Source organism: Dermochelys coriacea, chromosome 16 (assembly GCF_009764565.3).
Source record: "Dermochelys coriacea isolate rDerCor1 chromosome 16, rDerCor1.pri.v4, whole genome shotgun sequence".
Lineage (NCBI taxonomy): Eukaryota > Metazoa > Chordata > Testudines > Dermochelyidae > Dermochelys > Dermochelys coriacea.
Genome location: NC_050083.1, coordinates 691,705 through 713,052, shown reverse-complemented (window position 1 = coordinate 713,052; position 21,348 = coordinate 691,705). Strand labels below are relative to the sequence as shown.

At 43.1% G+C, this 21,348-nt stretch overlaps 1 protein-coding gene across 6 annotated transcripts in view; it reads right to left on the bottom strand.

Moving 5' to 3' along the window:
- The window catches only part of PNPLA7 (patatin like phospholipase domain containing 7), a 414,014-nt gene that overhangs the window by 392,080 nt on the left and 586 nt on the right, over positions 1-21,348 (bottom strand). For 2 of the 6 annotated variants that reach the window (XM_038374480.2, XM_043499152.1), the window contains exons 2-3: positions 17,552-17,586; positions 3,321-3,395 (exon numbers count right to left, since the gene is read on the bottom strand). In XM_038374480.2, coding sequence (XP_038230408.1) covers positions 3,321-3,395; positions 17,552-17,584 — 108 coding nt within the window. In that variant the 5' untranslated portion in view covers positions 17,585-17,586. Of the gene's footprint in view, positions 1-3,320; positions 3,396-13,678; positions 13,698-13,919; positions 14,068-17,551; positions 17,587-18,511; positions 18,901-21,196; positions 21,220-21,348 lie in introns of those variants that run through there. The other 4 variants (XM_043499151.1, XM_038374479.2, XM_038374481.2 and 1 more) reach the window with 4 other exon arrangements.

The window sequence follows — 21,348 nt, the reverse complement described above, 5'->3', positions numbered from 1 at the left end:
TGGCAGCTCATAGTCATTCTATGATCAACCAATACTCCAAGGTCCCTCTCCTCTTCCGTTACTTCTAATTGATGCGTCCCCAACTTATAACTAAAATTCTTGTTATTAATCCCTAAATGCATAACCTTACACTTCTCACTATTACATTTCATCCTATTACTATTACTCCAGTTTACAAGGTCATCCAGATCCTCCTGTATAATATCCTGATCCTTCTCTGAATTGGCAATACCTCCCAGCTTTGTATCATCTGCAAACTGTATTAGCACACTCCCCCTTTTTGTGCCAAGGTCAGGAATAAAAAGATTAAATAAGATTGGTCCCAAAACCGATCCCTGAGGAACTCACTGGTAACCTCCCTCCAACCTGACAGTTCACCTTTCAGTGGGACCCGTTGCAGTCTCCCCTTTAACCAATTCCTTAGCCACCTTTTGATGTTCATATTGATCCCCATCTTCTCCAATTTAACTAATAATTCCCCATGTAGCACGGTATCAAATGCCTTACTGAAATCTAGGTAAATTAGATCCACTGCATTTCCTTTATCTAAAAAATCTGTTCCTTTTTCAAAAAAAGAGATTAGGTTGGTTTGGCACGATCTACCTTTTGTAAAACCACGTTGTATTTTGTCCCATTTACCATTGACTTCAATGTCCTTAACTAATTTCTCCTTCAACATTTTTTCCAGGACCTTGCATACTACAGATGTCAAACTAACTGGCCTGTAGTTATCCGGATGACTTTTTTTTCCTTTCTTAAAAAGAGGAACTATATTAGCAATTCTCCAATCATTCGGTACTACTCCTGAGTTTACAGATTCATGAAAAATTCTTGCTAATGGGCTTGCAATTTCAGATGCCAATTCCTTGAATATTCTTGGATGAAGATTATCTGGGCTCCCCGATTTAGTCCCATTAAGCTGTTTCAGTTTCACTTCTACCTCAGATATGGTAATATCTACCTCCATATCCTCATTCCCATTTGTCATGCTACCATTATCCCTAAGATCCTCTTTAGCCTTATTAAAGACTGAGGCAAAGTATTTGTTAAAAATATTGGGCCATGTCTAGATGATCTTTAACCTCCACTCCATCCTCAGTGTTTAGCGGCCCCACTTCTTCTTTCTTAGTTTTCTTCTTATTTATATGGCTATAGAACCTTTTACTATTGGTTTTAATTCCCTTTGCAAGGTCCAACTCGACTCGACTTTTAGCCTGTCTCACTTTATCCCTACATCTTCTGACCTCAATTCGGTAGCTTTCCTTGCTGATCCCTCCCATCTTCCACTCCCTGGATGCTTTCTGCTTCTTCTTAATCACCTCTCTAAGATGCTTGCTCATCCAGCTTGGTCTACAACTCCTGCCTATGAATTTTTTCCCCTTTCTTGGGATACAGGCTTCCGATAGCTTCTGCAGCTTTGATTTAAAGTAATCCCAGGCCTCCTCTACCTTTAGATCCATAAGTTCTTCAGTCCAATCCACTTCCCTAACTAATTTCCTTAATTTTTGAAAGTCAGCCCTTTTGAAATCAAAAACTCTAGTTGCAGATTTATTTTTGTTAATCCTTCTGTTCAGTTTGAACTGAATTAGCTCATGATCACTTGAGCCAAGATTATCCCCTACAACCATTTCTTCTATGAGGTCCTCGCTACTCACCAAAATTAAATCTAAAATGGCATCCCCTCTAGTCGGTTCAGCAACTACTTGATGAAGGAATCCATCAGCTATCGCATCTAGGAAAATCTGAGCCCTATTATTATTACTAGCATTGGTCCTCCAGTCTATATCTGGGAAGTTAAAGTCTCCCATGATCACGCAGTTTCCATTAGTATTTACTTGATTAAAAACATTAAAAAGGGCTCTATCCATATCCAAATTAGATCCTGGAGGTCTATAGTACACCCCAAGCACTATCATAGGAGAGGCTTTACTAGTTATCTTCCCCAGTGTAATTTTTGCCCAGACGGACTCTCTCTTATCCATTGCATCGCTTCTGATTTCTTTACATTCTACCTCATCATTGATATACAATGCTACTCCACCACCTTTACCTTTGTTTCTGTCTTTCCTAAACAGCACATACCCTTCAATACCTGTAGTCCAGTCATGACCACTATTCCACCATGTTTCTGTTATCCCCATATCTGGTTTTACTTCCTCCACCAGTAGCTCTAGTTTCTCCATTTTGTTACCTAGGCTCCTTGCATTGGTGTACAAACATCTTAATTTTTGCTGTTTAGCCTCGCTCACATTTTGTACCCCATTAGGCACAGTCATTCTACAGCCAGTATAACCTATTAGACTAGTATCCACACTGCCCTCGCTCCTTATATACATTCTCCTACCCACGGCTGTATCCTTTCTTACTTCGTCTTCTTCCCTCTCAATGCTAAAATCTGGCGTGGAGATTTCCTGGACATCTCCCAACCATCTCCCACAAATTCCTAGATATTCTGGGGGGGGACAGAGCAGGGCATATGGGGCTGTTGGGGGGGGTCACATAGACTGGGGTCAAAAGGGGCTAGTGAGGGGGACAGACTAGAGCGGAGGCTAAACGAGAGTAGGGCTGCAGGGATACCGGGCGTGGGGGTGTGCAGGGTCAAAGGAGGACCAGGGGAGGGGGTGCATGGGAAGGAAAGTGCTGGGACACATGGGGACAGGTGGTGGAATGGTGGTTGAGTGGCAGTGCAGGGACACATGGGACAGGGGCAGATGTGCCTGACAGAATGGGAGAGGATAGTCGACAGCCAGGGTCAGCATGGGGGAGGTTCCCCAACTCCCTAACAATCTCTCTCCCCAAAAAAACCCTGTTTCATACTTCTCCCACCCACACCCAACAACCCTTCAGGTTCAGTCCCAGGCTGCTTCTGAGCAATTACTTCCCTCTCCCTCAGCTCCTCCATTACCACAACTCCCCCAAGCCTTTGCTCTGCTTCTGGGGGGTGCAGGAGATACACTTCTGAATTGTCGTTTAAATGACTTATTACTCAAAGTTCTGTATTAATATGCCTAGTAAGGAATCTATTTATCAAAAACATTACCTGAATCTTTTTTTCTTGTCTGTACTGTTACAGACATAGTTCTTGACAAGTATTTTGAAATAAATTACCAAAATAATTGAAACCAGCGTGATTATATTGTGTTATTTTGACAAATAAAATATACAGAATTTTAAAGAATTTTAAGATATTGTGCACAGAATTTTTTATTTTTGGCACAGAATTCCCCCAGGAGTACTGACTGTACCTGAAAAGTAATACACAGGAGACTATTTATACACACATTTTATCTTGCATCCAATCAATGAAAATAATACATTACCATAGTAGTTTGCATTCTGTCTTCTACGAACTGAAGAACTCGTGTTCGTAGATCTATGCCCACTGGGAATCCAGCCTAAAGCCAGAATAGAAAAGGAACAATTAAGGAAAAAGTTTGCAAAAACAGAAGGTTCTTTAAAAGACTATCTGTACACACAGCAAGAAATCTCAGTAACAGTTACTCTACATCTGGTCTCAGGCATCCAAAGTAATTTTCTTACATTTATATAGCGTCTTCCTTTCAACCACATAGTAAGGCACTTTAGGATCTAACAGATTGTGTGAAGTATAGGATCTGATCCTGTGATTCCTTATTATTAATTTCTACTTATAACAAGTATTTTAAAACCATTTGTTTGAGGATCCAGGCACCTTTGATATAAATGCCACATATATACAGCCACAAAAGAAATAACTCAAGATCTTCCCTAACCTTAAAACAACCAGTGATAAAAATCAAACAATCTCATCCACAAATACCAGCCCTTATGTTCCTCCCTCCCCAAAGACCTAGGCTATTTCAGTCCTGGGTGGCGAAGGAGTGTGACTCAGGGGCCTCTTGATGCCAACTGGCAGAGGGCACATACTTAATACTTCACCAAAAGTGGCATGTAAGGTCTCTACTAATGGTCATCATAATCATTGCAAAATGTATGCAAGGATAATATTTAAGAAGTTATGTATCTATACTTAAAATTATGTTCTTAAGGTAAGGCAGGTCAAGGTGACATGCCTCGGACAGGTTCCTTTCAGGCAGGATGTAACAGATGCTTAAACCTCCCTGTCTGGTCATATCTGTATTGTCTGCTCCATAATGGAGGCCATTTGCATACTTAGCCAGATATTGATTAAGAGATGGAAAAATCTACAAGAAAGGAGTTTACAGGGGGAAAAAGAACAAACAGGAGAATGTCCTGCTTATGAACAAGGATAATGGTTTGCTCTGAGATGTCTCTGTCTACAGACAGACACCCTGGATCTTTCACAGACGAGGCAAGCTGATAGCGTAACTTGTCTTTAAGGGCATATGTTAGCAAGATGCCTTAAAACCCTGGGTACCCCCAAGAAGCATCACAAGGAATAAGTTCCAAAGTCAAGGGCCCTCCAAGAGAATGCCTTGTCAGCATCTCCTTTTCTTTTAAGCCAAGGGGACTTCAATTCAGGCACCTTCACTAACCACAGCAGTGGCCCAGGAGAGGAGAAATGCAAGGCCCTATAAGCAGGAACCAAGCCATTTAGGGGTTTATAGTCAACAGCAAACACCTTAAACTCCACTCCAAAACCAACAGGTGACATGCAGAGTCACGGATGTCATGTGCTCCCAGCAAGATATGCTCCTTAATAAGCACCAACTTCAGTACCCAGATCAGTTTAAGGCACATCTTTATGTAAAGGGCAGTACAGAGCAGTATTCGAATCTTAACATCGCAGAGGCTCAGATAAGGGTAGACTTCCCCACATCCAAAACGCACAGTAGCAAGATCTCGGACAGATATAGATGAAGAAGTGTTTTCCTGGCCACTGTTGCTCTATGTTTGATTAACAGCAACTGGTGATTGAACAATACCCTGAGATGGCAGACTCTAGTAACTAATAGCACAATCGACACTCCGGCTATAGTCAATAGGAGATCTAGGTACACATGGAATCAAACCCTGGGAATCAAACCCTGTACAAATAGAAGTCCTTTTGCATACCACTGAAATACAGACACCTCTGCGGTGAACAGGTTTCAGTTAGGGTCAGATAATTGTTAGCATGCTCCAGGAGAGGCAGAATAAGTTACTATTTTGTAGGGATCACCAATCCAACTCCAGCTATGAGCCCACTCTCTAGGGGGCCTCCTCAGGAGATAAGACTATTCCATGTCCCTAGCCCAGCTGCAGCCTTACTAGGTACTGAGCTCACATAGTATACCTCTACACCAGTGGTCCCCAAACTGTGGGATGTGCCCTGTCCAGTGGGGCGCAGTGGGGCCCAGGACGGCCCCCATGGCAGGGTGTGGAGGGAGCATCATCCAGGCCTGATCTGCCCCCAGCTCCGCTCCAGCCCCAGCTATGACCCCAGCTCCGCTCCCAGCCCCTGGCTGCTGCCCTGCCTCTGCTCCCAGCCATGGTTTGGTTGTCGGCCCCTGCTCTCTGCCACAATTCTGCTCTCAGACACTGGGCGGGGGGCAGACAGGATACATTCCATTATTGGTAGGGGGAGGCACGAGAGGAAAAGTTTGGGCACTGCTGATCTAGACAGCCAGCAGCAATGAGCCTCTGAGCCCAATCAACAGACTTGGGCTTGTGGGGCTCACACTACAAACAACAGTGCGGACAGTGCTTTTAAGCTGCAGCTCAGGCTGGAGCTTGGTCTCTGAATCCCACCTGTATGCCCAGGCTTCAGAGCCCAAGCTGCGACTTCTACACAGCTATTATTAGCATGGTAGTGCAAGCCCCAAAAACCCGTCTGTCAACCCAGATTCAGAGGCTTGTTGCAGCAGGCTGTGTAGATGTACATAATTACACTAGTGCAACTTTAGGAGACTGTCCTCAGGTCCTACCCAGGAAGGTAGAAATAGCTCTTGGAGAGCCCTCTTTGAATAGCACCATCACTGGATTTACCAAAAGCGGATTAGTCCCCTACTCTAGACACAAGTAAATGTGACAGATGAGCGCAGTAGGAGGGGCACACACAACAGCGAAGCTATTACACCAGGTTGCTTCCCCAGGACCCTACTTGAAGGGTCAGTCAGCCTCTGGCTAGTGGTAGGTTTCTGATAAGTTTGAAGCTAGCTATTGGTATTTGGAATGCAGAGAGCGGACATGTCATAAGGCACCCAGGGACACCACTTGAGGAATGGGAAGAAATGCCTTGTATGATAATATGCTATTGAAATATAAAAGGGCTGAGTCAAGTAAAGAGGAGGGGAAGAACACAAAAACTCCATTAGTCTCTAACCGGCAGGCCTGCCAAGAGCATCCTGGGCAGAAATGAGGGGCTCAGGGCTTGTCTACACTTGAAATGCTACAGGTAGACGAAAGGTTGCCAACACTCCCAGTTTTGCCAGGAGTCTCACAGAATCGGGCTCTATCTCCCGGGCACTACTGAAGCCAAAAAGGGAGATTTTAGGCTGCTAAAAGTCCGGCAGCGCAGCAGGGCTAAGGCAGGTTCCCTGTCTGCCCTGACTTTGCGCCGCTCCCAGAAGTGGCTGGCACGTCCCTGCAGCCTCTGGGAGGGGGTCTCCACACGCTGCCCCCACCCCGAGTGCCAACTCCGCAGGTCCCATTGGCCCGAGATCCCCCCGCCCCGCAGGGTCATGCCGAATGCTTCCAGGAGTGGTGCAGAGCCAGGGTAGGCAGGGAGCCTGCCTTAGACCCACTGCACCACCGCCCGGGAGCCGCCCAAGGTAAGTGCCACCTGGCTGGACCCCACACCCCCTCCCACACCCCAACCCCCTGCCCCAACCCTGAGCCCCCTCCCACACGCAAACTCCCTCCCAGAGTCCACACCCTGCACCCCTTCCTGCACTCCAACCCCCTGCTCCAGCCCAGAATTCCCTCCTTCACCCAAACTCTCCCCCAGAGCCCACACTCCTCACCCCATCCTGCACCCCAATCCCTTGCCCTATCCCTGAGCCCCCCTGCACCCAAATTCCCACCCAGAGCTTGCACCCCACACCCCCATCTCCACCCCAATCCCTTACCCCAGGCTCAGCCCAGAGCCCCCTCCCACACTCTGAACCCTTCGGCCCCAGCCCAGAGCCCGCACCCACTCCTACAACCCAACCCCCTGCCCCAGCCTGGTGAAAGTGAGTGGGAGTGGGGGAGAGCGGGCAACGGAGGAAGGGAGGAGGAAGTGAGCAGGGCAGGGCCTTGGAAAAGGGGCAAAGCAGGAGCGTTTGGGTTTGTGTGATTAGACAGTAGGCAACCCTCGCTAGATGCTACCTACACCAACACAGGGCATTCTCCCATTGCCATAGGTAATCCACCTCCCCAAGAAGTAGCTACTAGATCAATGGAAGAATTCATTATCTACATTGGGGGTTAGATCAGCATAACTATGCTATGCTACTATGCTACTCTGGTAAGTCTGGCTCTTTCACACTCCTGATGGATGTAGTTAAGCCAACCCTAATTTTCTAGTACAGACCAGGCCTTAATCCAAGGTGAATCTATCTAGCTTCAATTTGGCTGAGAATAAGACTATGTCTATTATGGATACAGTTTTTGTTTTTATCTGATCGTCTCCCTTAATAAATCTCATTTTCAGAGCATTTAATTCAAAATCAAAAAACCATATCCAAAATGCAGTGTGACTGGGTCGGACCAGATGGCTACAAGAGAGTAATAGAAGGCAGTATATTAGTAGGTCCCTTTTCCCTGGGTAAGGTAACAGGGAAGGTTCCAGAACAATCAGGAACTTTCTGGAGACAATTAAGGCAGACAGGCTGATTAGAACACCTGCAGCCAATCAAGAAGCTGCTAGAATCAATTAAGGCAAGCTAATCAGGGCACCTGGGTTTAAAAAGGAGCTCACTTCAGTTTGTGGTGCGCGTGTAAGGAGCTGGGAGCAAGAAGCGCTAGGAGCTGAGAGTGAGAACATTGGCTGTTGGAGGACTGAGGTGTACAAGCATTATCAGACACCAGGGAAGAAGGTCCTATAGTGAGGATAAAGAAGGTCTTCCGAGGAGGCCATGGGGAAGTAGCCCAGGGAGTTGTAGCTGTCGCACAGCTGTTCCAGGAGGCACTCTAGACAGCTGCATTCCACAGGGCCCTGGGCTGGAACCGGAGTAGAGGGCAGGCCCGGGTTCCCCCCAAACCTCTCAACTCCTGGTCAGTCACAGGAGGAGTTGACCTGGACTGTGGGTTCACGAAAACAGCCAAGCTGAGGGCTGCCGTGAAGCTCCAAGGCGAGCAAATCCACCAATAAGCGCAAGACCCACCAAGGTAGAGGAGGAACTTTGTCATAGCGGGTTTTGTCTACTTTGTTGTTCCATGGATGTGTGGGGAAATTGTAGGTTTAGAACATCAGACATATCAAGGAAAAGAAACTCAAGCAATTGGGATGGGAAGGAATTTTTAATATGGCATTTTAAAATTTTTTACTTTTGTTAACACTTAATTAATAAATATCACCTAAGAAACAGTTGGAAGAAGAATCTTTTTAAACCGCTTAACACCCCTGCCTCCTCAATGAAGGGCCAGGAGATCTCTCAACCTACCCCAGGGTCTTCCAGAAAAATAGGGAAGATTTGACATTCCTCTTATTTCTAAGGCCTGGTTCTACACCCCTAAGGCCATGTCTACGCTACCCGCCGGATCGACGGGTAGTGATCGATCTATCGGGGATCGATTTATCGTGTCTAGTGTAGATGTGATAAATCGATCCCTGATCGCTCTGCTGTCGACTCGAACTCCACCACGGCAAGAGGCAGAAGAGGAGTAGACAGGGGAGTGGCGGCAGTCGATCCCACGCCGCGAGAATCTTAGCAAAGTAAGTGATTCTAAGTTGATCTAAGATACGCAACTTCAGCTATGAGAATAGCGTAGCTGAAGTAGACGCATCTTAGATCGATTCCCCCCCTGCCCCCCGCCGCAGTGTAGACCAGGCTTAAGAGAAGTATTTAAGCCAACCTAAGCCCTAGTATAGGCACTGCTAGATCAACGGGAGAATTATCCCATCAATCTAGCTACCACCATTCAAGGTGGTGGATCAGCAGTGGCAAAACCCTTTCCAATACTGTACCAAATGAAGTTTAAAAACCAAGAACAAATACCTTTCCAGAACTCCATCAAACCCCACAGGGAAACAAAAAAGCATAAACCCAATTTCATCAGATGCCCCTTTTCAGTTTCCCTTAAGAGATTTTTTTTTTCCCCTGTTGCCTTTGCAGAAACTTTTCAAATAAGTTGTTTGGTTGTTAACTACACTTATATTTCACTTTGTACAGAGCTTAGGATGTGTAGTTAGCCAAACCCCAAAACATTCCTGTTGTGTAGCTAGGTATATACTATCTCAAGTAACCTACATGTATATTGCCCTGCTGCCCCAGAGGAAGCCAGTGGCAGAGCAAAGAATGGAACTCAGTAGTTCCTAAATTCCATCCACTAGACCATGTGATTTCTCAACTATAGCTCAAGTGGACTGCATGCTTAATAAACCCTTTCCTGACCAGCCCATGAGAACGACCACTGTTATAAATGTATAATAATTTCAGCCTTAGATTGTTTGTATATTTAATCTAAACAATTTCCTTCCCAAATACTAGCCGTATAACATGCTCACACAGAGACCTCGCTGACCTACTATGACACACTTCGTAGGAATTGTATACATTCCTGATGCTGGCTTACTGTCCAAGGGAAATAATATAACTATGCAACACAGTTCATATTTGTCACAAATTGTATGTAAATACTGGCTAACGCTCAGTATTCATTATTTCAGAATACGAGAAAAATAATCAGGAAGCCATAGGATGAAAGAACCTGGTGCCTGTGATCTAGCTTGAGGAAAAAGTAGGAAGGGCAGGAAGAGATACAAACCCTCCAGGAAAATATGGAGTAGCAGTTCTCAACCAGAGGTCCAAGGGCCCCTGGGGGTCCACGAGCAGCAGATTTCAGGGGGTCCACCAAACAAGGCTGGCATTAGCCTCATTGGGGCCCAGGGCAGAAAGCCCACACTGCCCTGACTCCACCACCCGGGGCTGAAGCCAAAGCATGAGCAGCTTAGCTTTGCAGGTGCTACCATGGTGTAAGGCCAGATGCAATTGCTCTGCTTGCTTCCCATTAATGCAGGCCCTGGCTTTTATATGAAGAAAAACAGTTGTTGTGGCACAGGTGGGCCGTGGAGTTTTCATAGCATGTTGGGGGGGGCCTCAGAAAGAAAAAGGTTTAGAACCCCTGATGTGGAAGATCTCACACTGGTATGGACATCGTGTATGCAGTAGGAGAACATTCTCTCCAAATACAGGCTCACAGAGGCCTAATGCAGGTGGGGCAGTCCGTCAGGATACAAGGGGAGAGGAAGTGACCTCACAAAGGCTTGGGGCATGTGGACAGTCCTAAAAGACCTTGTAAGCTCCATGCTTATCAATACAGACCTCTCATATTTCTTACCATATCTGCAGACCAATAGCTTGATTCAAGGAACTTACAAGTTCCTCACATACAGTCAGCAATGCTGGTAAATTCCACAAACCAAATAACTATAGTTCCAGGAAGTGACAAGCTCCATTAGCTCTACAGGGCCTGGTGCTGAGAGACCATAGTCCCACAGCTTCTTCTGCATTTTTTAAGTGTGTACATCATGGTTACAGAGCTAGCTGCACCTCTGAGTGCATCCCCTTCATCTCAGGTCTCATAAGATCATAAGAAGGGCCATACTGGGTCAGACCAAAGGTCCATCTAGCGCAGTATCCAGTCTTCTGACAGTGGCCAGTGCCAGATGCTTCAGAGGGAATGAACAGAACAGGTAATCATCCAGTGATCCATCCTGTCACCTATTCCCAGCTTCTGACACCATCCCTGCCCAACCTGGCTAACAGTCACCGATGGACCTATCCTCCATCAATTTATCTAGTTCTTTTTTGAACCTGTTATAGTCTTGGCCTTCACAACATTCTCTGGCAAAGAGCTCCACAGGTTGACTGTGCGTTGTGTGAAGAAATACTTCCTTTTGTTTGTTTTAAACCTTCTGCCCATTCATTTCATTGGATGATGCCTAGTTCTTGTATTATGAGAAGGAGCAAACAACACTTCATTATTTACTTTCTCCACACCAGTCATGATTTAAAAAGACCTCTATCATATTCCCCCTTACTCGTCTCTTTTCCAAGCTGAAAAGCCCAGTCTTTTCTCTCCCTAGGGTGGCATCCCACAATTCTCCCTCTCCTAAATAGAGTCCTACACAACAGGACCTTGCGTATTGACCATGCTTATCCCAGCAGGCCTGACTAACTATAGTACCTGCAGCTCTTTCCTTCAGGAGAGCGTGACCTGAAATGAATACAGTGACCCAAACCAGCTTTCTTAAAACAAATCTTAACAGTAGGAACACAGCATAAGAAAAAAAGTTTAAAATAATAAAAGGTCTACACACACATCTATCTTACCTCCAGGTCAACCATTCCCCTTGAAGCCTAAAAAAGGTCTAGCTTCTTCATGCCCCCAAGAGGGTACATGTATGTGTCAGCCAAAAACTGCCGCCTCCCCCGTGGGGCCAGAGTGTTTTTTTTTTTTAAACAGTTTATAATCCTTTTGAGCCACAGACTCCGAGAATTAGCAAAACAAGCTTTATAATTTAGCAGGAGCCAAGAGAAAGATCTCCCCAGTTAATGCCTGAGCCACTGTCTCTTACCCCCCTTTGAAGTATTTACCCAGAAGTGTCTTCACTGGAGCTCTTGTTTTGCCTTCCTGCTTGTTTCCCAACCAACATATTCAAACAAACAGATACCCCAACAGCCTGGTCAAGCATAAGTTATTATAGGCCCCTCCAAATCCATCACAGTACATATTAGATTGGATATCATTACTCTTCTTTCCCCAAGATTAGTGCTCATATAACTTATTTTGATTGATTTTATTTAAAAACCACTATACACTGGAAATTCAGAGGCATCATCTGAGAACAGGTAAGGTTAACAATACATTTAACTTACAAAAAGAGTTCCTAGAACATTCTAGTTGTTTAAAAAAAAAGTAAAAGACAAAGTACAGACATCTGAAGTTTTCCTACACCACCCTTTATTCCTGGGGGAATTCTGTGCTACTGCGCATGTTTAATAAACTGTGCATATTTTTAATTTTTTGTGCAGAAAAAAGCTTCTGCCAAAATGTCTGCAGTTCTGCATTTTGCTCACCAGAGGGCGCTGTAGCACTATAGCACAGCAGCAGCTCCCGGCCAGCTAGAGAAGAGAAACAGCCTGCCTTCTTTGCAGCACCTGTCAGGCCAGGTCAGGAGACATGGGCTATGGGGAAACAGACAGCGCAGGGTGCTGGGGGGTGGTCAAACAGGGGCTCATAAGGGCTAGTGGTGGATGATAGACTGAGGCAGGGGCTGAATGGGAGTGGAGGCATAGGGCCATGGGGGGGGGGAAGGAGGTTCAGGGCCACATAGTGATGGGAGAGGGGGTGCAGAGCTACACTGGGACAGAGGGTGGCTAAGTGGGTTCAGGGATACATACGGACGGGGGTGGCTGAATGGGGGGCACAAAGCCAAGTGGGGGCAGGGTCACATAGGGATGGGGGAGTGGGTGTCTGAGTGGAGGCGGAGGAACACATGTGGACAGGGGGTGCAAGGACACTTGGGGATGCAGGAACACATGGGGACAGGGGCAGATGCGCCTGACTAAATGGGAGAAGCTAGGGGACAGCCAGGGTCTGCATGGGGATGCTCCCAAACAATCCCTCCCTGCCCCCACAAATTTTTTTTCCATACTTTTCCCACCCTACCCAACAACCCTCCAAATTCACACCCAGGCTCCTTCCCAGCAATTTACTTCCCTCTTCCTCAGCTTCTCCATTACCCCTGACTCTCCCAAGCCTTTGCACCATTTCCGAGGGGTGCAGGAAATAAATTTCTGTACTGTAGTTTAAATGAATTATTACTCAGAGTTCTATATTAATGTGCCTAGTAAGGAATCTATTTGTCAAAAAAACATTTCCTGAATCTTTTTTGTTGTCTGTATTGTTACAAACATACTTGTTGACAGGTATTTTAAAATATTGTGTGCAAAATTTTTAATTTTTTGTTGCAGAATTCCCCCAGGAGTAACCCTCAGCTTTTCCCTCTTGCCACAACCATATTGTGATTGAAGGCAGGAGATCCCACCCAGCTGCCACATAAATGTTTCCTGTTGTGTATCCAAATTACACAGCATGATTCTTGACTGTTTTAGAGAGATACAGATTACAGTTTTAACTACTGAGTGGCAATCTATGTTCCGCTATAAAGCTTACTTTATTCACTAACTTTTTAGTTGTAGAAGCATATAGCATTCTTAGATTGTTTTCAGAACTACTTATAGGAAGACTCAAAACAAATACCTGATTTTTCACAAGTGGGGGGGGGGGGTTTGTCCATTTACAATTGACCACTCATTCATTACAGAAGTTTAAAAATTCATACATGTATATATTTCAGTGCTTTGCTGTGATTATTTTCTTTGCCAGCTATTTCAAATTTTTAAAAATATTTCAATTATTTATTTGTTATATGTGTAACTGTACAATATACCTGTCAGGAACTTTCTTTGATAAATTTACAATCCGACATTCAGATTCTGCAAAATACAAGCTATTTTAACAAAACTGAAGTTGCATACGTCTAACCCTTTTAGTTGTGAAGATAACTTTCAAAATGAGAACTTACAGCAGTTAGTCTAAAACAACTGGAGTACTTGTGGCACCTTAGAGACTAACAAATTTATTTGAGCATAAGCTTTCGTGAGCTACAGCTCACTTCATCGAAATGCATTTCGATGAAGTGAGCTGTAGCTCACGAAAGCTTATGCTCAAATAAATTTGTTAGTCTCTAAGGTGCCACAAGTCCTCCTTTTCTTTTTGCGAATACAGACTAACACGGCTGCTACTCTGAAACCTGTCTAAAACAACTGTTGACTGTGAATTTTTAGACATCAAATGTTTTGTCATCCAACTTCAGATAAGTGCTCAATCTGGCCTAAAGAGTATTATTGTGGCTGGCTGTTTGTCACAGTCATGAATTCCACAGTTTTGTTATTTTTTTAAGTCAACAATGGCTCCATTCCACTGCAGAGTTCAGTTAGTTTTCATCTAAAAACAAAATAAATAAATAAAACTTTTTTAAAAAGCTTTCTAGCCTTTATGGTTACAAATCTATTTTCCAAAACTTAATCAAACATAACCAATGCAGTGTTCTCTCAGTCCCACCAACAAACTGCGCCTCTGCAGGGCATTCTTTATTTCTAATCCGACAATACGTTTTAAGAGGACAGGAAATCTGTACCTAAGGCTATACAGTTTCGAAATATACAACATGCTTTCTCAAAATAAGACCTAATATTTTAAGAACTGTACCAATATTTTGTATGAATACATTATGTTTCTAAAATGCACTATAAACACTCAATATATTTGAAGCAAATGAGTGCTGTGATTTGAGGGCAGTCACCTAAAATAGTAACTTTCTGTACCATCACAAAGCCACAATTTTTCCAATTTGTTACCAGAACAACAAACCAATTTTAGATAAAATAATTTATACAAGATCCATAGGATATATCACCTCAAAAGGAATTTTTTGGGAGAAAGTTCTATGGCCTGTCCTATATAACACAGGCCATAGAACTTTCCCCCCAAAAATTCCTTTTGAGGCGATATATTCTATGGATCAGACTAGATGATCACAATAGTCCCTTCAAGCACTGGACTCTATGAACCTCCTACATAAAGTCTGAAAGTGATGTTAAGGAAAAAAAAGATTATATAATACTTTTAAAATAAGAGCCTAGGAAGATACAATTCAGATTGCTAAGTGCAATTCAAGAAAAGGTGTACCATTATACACAGGCAGAGAAAAACTCAGACTATGAAAATCACAATTTAAGGTTACGTAAATAATTCTGCACCAATCTTAGCACTCAGTTCCTACACACAGAACATTAAACACAAAAATTCTGAACGACCAGCTTCCAACCTACTTTGGACTCCTTTTTAAAGTTAGGTTTCTAGTACTAATGATAACCTGAAACATTTTTCAAAATACAAACTGATGCAGTATATTACTCCTGATTATACAAACAGCTCCACTGCTGATCGCAGCTGCCAAGGGAAAGTAGTAAAACACTGCTCATTTCCACAGCTGTTATTAAAAATGCTGCATATAGCAGAAGTGAGAACCAAACTATGGATGAGACGGGGCACAATACGCAGATACTGGGTTACGGACAGACCAGTACAGACATTTACTGGAGCAGTAGCCAGGAACTTGGGTGAAGGATAAGAGAAGTAGAGCCACCCTCAACTCAACAGTCAAGAATCAAAGGGGCAGAGAGAAAGTTTCTTATTTCCTTCATAACTCATGTGGGACAGGACGGGTTTAAACATACGAGACTCACTAGCCAAAGGCCATATGAAAGATGGAGTCCTCCAACAAGGTCCAGGCCAGCATATTTACTGAAATTCCAGCAGTTGGGGGCTACTGTAGTCCTGAGTTCTCTTCCACCTGCCACCCCTTTCAATATTTCATATCACCTAACGAGTAGGTGTCTGGTGTTTTTCACGCTTTGCTTTAAATTATACATAATTATATTATGGCAGAGGTGGATTAAGATTTATTGGGGCCTGGACAAAAAGAACATTTGGACCCCCCCACACAACCCTCACCATGAGGCCCCACCCCCAGCTCCTCTTTTTCCTCTCAAGGCCCCTGCCCGGCTGGAAACTGTAGCCGTGCCATGGTAAGAGCTGCCCAGAGAGCCCAGACCTGGAGCCCCAGACTCTCCACCTACCATGGGCGGCACACGCCAGGGGGCAGGGACACATACTGAGGGCTGCTCTCAGGTCACCTGGCCTACTGCCCAAGACAGGTGGAGGGTCCAAGGCTCCCCACAGCAGCCCAGGCTCTCTGGGCAGCTCTTACCATGGCCCACCTCTGGCTTCCAGCCTGGCTGAAAGCGGAGCCTCAGGGGAAGAGGAGGAGCAGGGAGTGGGGCCACAGTTCTGGCACTGGTGGCCCTCCCACTTCTACACAGGTTCTGGCACACCTGCAGGGGCCCCCAAATTGGTACAGGCCCCATCCATTAATCTACCACTGATTATCAGAAAAAATAAACAGGTAAAAAATTCTTACAACTGTTAGCTTAATCCTTACGCTGCTATTTTTAATCTTCCTCCTGTCTGTTCATTCAAAGAGTAGTTCCATTCCCAACTTCTTCTCCCCCACAACTTGTGCTCTTTTGTTCCCAATGGGATCTCTTTTGAATGATACTGTAGCGACTGGGGAAGAGGGAGTTCTGTTTTGGGGGTAGACTAATCCCTGCTTACTCTTTCATACTAACAGGTTTCAGAGTAGCAGCCGTGTTAGTCTGTATTCGCAAAAAGAAAAGGAGGACTTGTGGCACCTTAGAGACTAACACATTTATTAGAGCATAAGCTTTCATGAGCTACAGCTCACTTCATGCATCCAATGAAGTGAGCTGTAGCTCATGAAAGCTTATGCTCCAATAAATGTGTTAGTCTCTAAGGTGCCACAAGTCCTCCTTTTCTTCTTTCATACTAGTCTCTTTTCTGTGGGAATTAGTCCAGATGGTTTACTTCCCAAGACAATACCCTTTAGATGTCTGGCAAATATACACAACCTTCTGTTGCCAATAATTACTAAATCATAGCAATTCATATGGTAATGTGCCCTGAATTTTCTTCAGGGTTCATGCTGTAATAGACTATGGGTCCATCGGGACTGTAAATCAACAATTCTATCTTGACAACTAATTTTACAACAATTTTACCTTGCTGTTTCTGACGGGGATGCATGTCCCATCTGGGCAGTCACCAGTAAAGAGAGCCTTGTCTTGCTGTTATTACCACCAGCTCCCTCTGAGATTACCAGATATCCTCCTGGCTTGTCAAGTACATTTGTTTCCATGTTGTTATGTTTGATTGCTGAAACTGTGATTTGAATAAAGCTGGCATGGCCTATCTTTTTTTCCCTAGGAATAAGTAATTCCCAACACAATTGCCTTATGGCTCTATTAAATCATATATTTTAGTACACCAAGGTATAGCCATAGTAAAAGGCAATTGTCAGGGGACTCTACCTTTTTCCAGCTCTTCAGTCTGTGGCTGTATTATTGAAACGAATGGGACAACTCACCTGAGCAAAGTTAAGCACATCCATAAGCATACACAGGATTGGGGCCTGAAAGCTACAGGGCAACCAAAGAAGTGTGGGAGTATATTATATGCAGTTTACATTGTGTTATTTTGGTAATATCTTAGACTATAACGAAGGCTGGAGGAGATAAGAAATGCAACTGGATGAAGAGGATTAGAAAAATGACAGCAAGCTGGGGCCAATCTTTTAAAGATTTTGGAGGGTGAAATCAAAAAATCTTACATGTGGAATAGTTCTTATTTAAAGCCAATATTCTTTAACAAGTTAGCCAGACGTTACTAAACTGGGCAAGTTAAGTTCCAGATCCTGGAAACACAATAAGTGCTTGAATAAATCAGAGTATAAATATAAAAACCCAGTATACTGTACCTCAAGGCTGGAGTTGCTGTCCTCATCACCCATGGCTTGGGGCGGGGGGCGAGGGGAGGGAAGGGAAATAAATGAGAGAAGAAAACCTAGTTAATAAGTGACATTCATCGTTCCCACAGTCAGCATTAACAACCATAATGTGAAGTGTTTGAGAACTAATCCTCCAAGCTTCTTTATTTGTCATGACAAGGCAAGTTAATAGAAATGTTGCATTTTTCTTCATCTTCCTAAGAGAAAATACAGGAAACAGCAAGTTTCTCAGTGAAGAAATAAACTAACAGGGTGATGATTTGCTATTCTAATATTGTAGTACAACAATGATAATTAACGAAGCTCTCTACATGGTAACCAAGCTGTGTTTATGGGTTTCAATCAAGGGTCTCATATACTGCCCAAACAGAAAACAACAAGCCAGCACCCCCTTCCCACCAAATTAATTAAACCTGCTCAAAGAAAGTCCCAAACATAATATTAAAAATGGCTGCTGGAGCCAGAGAGCCTTCCATGCTAGGGCTCCCACTGTTTCTAATACTAGTGCAACTGAATTGCTATTAGCAACAATGAGATTTGTTTTTAAACATTTGGCCTGTATCTTCACTGAGAAAAAAAGATGCGTTTTGCTGTTATGCTGTTATGCTAACCCATATTAAAATCCTAGTGATGGATAAAGTAGTTGTAATTTTAATCTGTGTTAGCTGCTCAAGATAAACCCTAAAGCATTCACCTCAAACAGCTAACTCAGGTTAAAACTATAACTGCCTTGTCGATTTTAATATCAGTTATCTTAATACAGATTGAAAAATACACCTTTTTCCCTAGAGAAGTCAAGGCTTTGTAATGTACACAAGGCCACAGAATTAAAAGTCATCCCTTCTAAGATCTTAATGTATTTACCCACTACTTCCAAACTGAAAACCCAGCCCAAGCCTTCTCTTCAAGCTTGACTACCACTACGCTTACCTCACCAGAGCGTAAGGCTATGCTTAGGTTTCCTTTTTTGCTCCAAACCCTACAGTGCAGTGAGTGCTCTCTCAATCCCTGAGGGTTATATCCACTTTCCTTATATCCAGGTGGGCGTAACAAGCTAATTGCACCATTGAGTCAGCAAAACAAACACCATTTTCCAGCAAGGTCCCCACTGTTAACATGATGAAGTTTTCAGGCAAAGACCATCAGAGGTTAAAGGCTTCTTTTCCCTTATACTTTCATAGCCATATCGTTACCACTTGTAGAACCATTAGAAAACCCAGACCTGACACAATATTTAACACAATTCAAAGCATAGACCTGAACTGCAGATCAGTAGCCAGGTCGACCTAGGAAGTTCTAATACACAGCGTCACCATATCCTACATAATGCCTTTATGCAAACAGTTTGAGTTTTCTGGGGAACAATACTATAAAGTACTACATATGTGCCAAAAATACTGCTTCTGCAATGTTTCAGAGTAGCAGCTGTGTTAGTCGGTATTCGCAAAAAGAAAAGGAGTACTTGTGGCACCTTAGAGACTAACAAATGAACATTAGCCTGTTTTATCCCATTGCATGGTGTTTGCTTTTTTAGCACAGTTCATAATTACCCAATCAGTAATTAAATGAAACTAACACTATGTCTACACTACAGACCTTACAGCAGCACAGCTGTACTGCTGCAGCTGAACCAGTGTAAGGTCTCCTATGTAGCCACTCTATGCCAGCAGCAAAGAGCTCTCCCATCAGCCTAATTAAACCACCCCCAATGACCAGAGATAGCTATGTCAGCAGGAGACCGTCTCCTGCCGACATAGCGCTATCCAGACCGGCATTTTTGTTGGTGAAACTTATGTCAGTCAAAGGTGAGTTTTTTTTCACACCCACGAATGACAAAATTGTAGACATAGCCTAACATTCTTCCCAAAGCCTTAAAAAACAGCAGCCCTATTTTATACCCGAATAAATTATCTTTCCGAAAGACTGAGTTTAAGGTAACAGTGGCTAATCCAATGAGTCACACAGTTAGTCAATTTCCTCTGCTGTCAATCTTTCACACAGCAACAGGGAAGACAAATTCATTAAAAATGAAACAAAACCAAAATAAAACCACAGAAACTGGAATGGGGACTCAAAGGCAGCAATAAGTGCCTTTAACTAAATTTCTTATCTCTCTTTTAAATAGAATAGATTTCAAGCTGACACTGTCCCTTTTAGTCACTATTTACAGAAAAAGTTTTAATTAAATATCTCGAGGGACATTTTTAAAGTATTTCAGCATCTCTAGTAAATAATTCTATATTTCACAATGAAAAAGTAAAATATTTAAAAGTATAACATATATTTTATTTTGAGTCTTAGTTTTTCTGATTATATTATGAAAAACAACATGATTTTCTGTCAGCGTACAAATTTATATAAATAAAAATAGTAAATACACAGAGATCTAATGAAACTCAATTTTAAAAACTGTGAAAAAACCACAATATTCACCCTATCATGCATATCTTATTATTTAAATATGAAGAAACATCCCCTATAAGTATAATGGACGTAAAGGATTTTGTATTAGTTTAAATGTGAATTCCATTAATCTGCACACTTTACATCCTGTACGAAAATGTAGTGCATTCTTCCCACCTCATTATGCTTTTATTTGATTTTGAAAGATTACACAATGTTACATTCACTAGTACACTATGAAGTATCCTAAGTATTACACTAAACCAGTGATTTTCAACCTATAGTCTCTGGGGTCCAGAGACAGTGTCTAAGGTTTCCAAAGGGGTCCGTACAATCATGTAAAATTTGTTAAGGATCCACAAATGAAAAAAGGTTGAAAACCACTACAGTAAACTACAGCTGTCAAAATGAAGGACATTTTGTGATGCAGCACCTTTGTGGTTTTTTGTTTATTCACTTAAAAGGCTAGTCAGTTTTACTTTTAAAAAATCATTTTTCTTTAATTATAAACATCATAAAGGGTAGGTAAGTAGACTTTGTGCCTGGGCTGGTACACTTTCATGACAATTTTACAAGGCTTGTGGGGAGGGGATTTGATTCACAATATACTTAGACATTTTGTTTATGTTTTTTTCTGTCTATTTAGACCCTGATCTTCCAAAGACTTATATTTTTGCATTATGAGTAGTCACACTGAAGAACTACTGTGGCACAATCAATGGGAATATTCACTATATGTAATCTCTGTACAATTGGGGCTTTAGACTGAGAACTCTCTAAGGTGAAGACTCCATCTCCTTTGTGTTTGTACAGCACTGAGCACAATGCTCAATCCCGACTGTGCTCTTGAATAGCTGATTGCAATATAAATAAATAAATGAATAAATAATAAACTAATAAAATAATAATAATAATTAGAGACCCAAAGTAGATGTGGTAATATCTTTTATTGGACCCACTTCTGCTGGTGAGCAAGATAAGCTTTTACGCTGACACAGAGATCCTCTTCAGATCTGAGAAAAGTACTCAAACACACTGAGTACCTTTCCCAGACCCGAGGGAGAGCTCTGTGCAAGCTCAAACGTTTGTCGCTCTCAGCAACAGAAGTGGGTCCAATAAAATATATTACCCTACCCATCTTGTCTCTCTAAAGTCCTGGGGCCAACACAGCAAAAGCCACACTGCCAACAGCAATAACAATTCTCACTTTACCCCAACCAAACATTTGAGGAGGTTAGTGTGGTGCTGCTCCTAGGACATCCAGAGCTCACTACAATAATCCTGGTTTCAGAGTAGCAGCCGTGTTAGTCTGCATTCGCAAAAGGAAAAGGAGGACTTGTGGCACCTTAGAGACTAACACATTT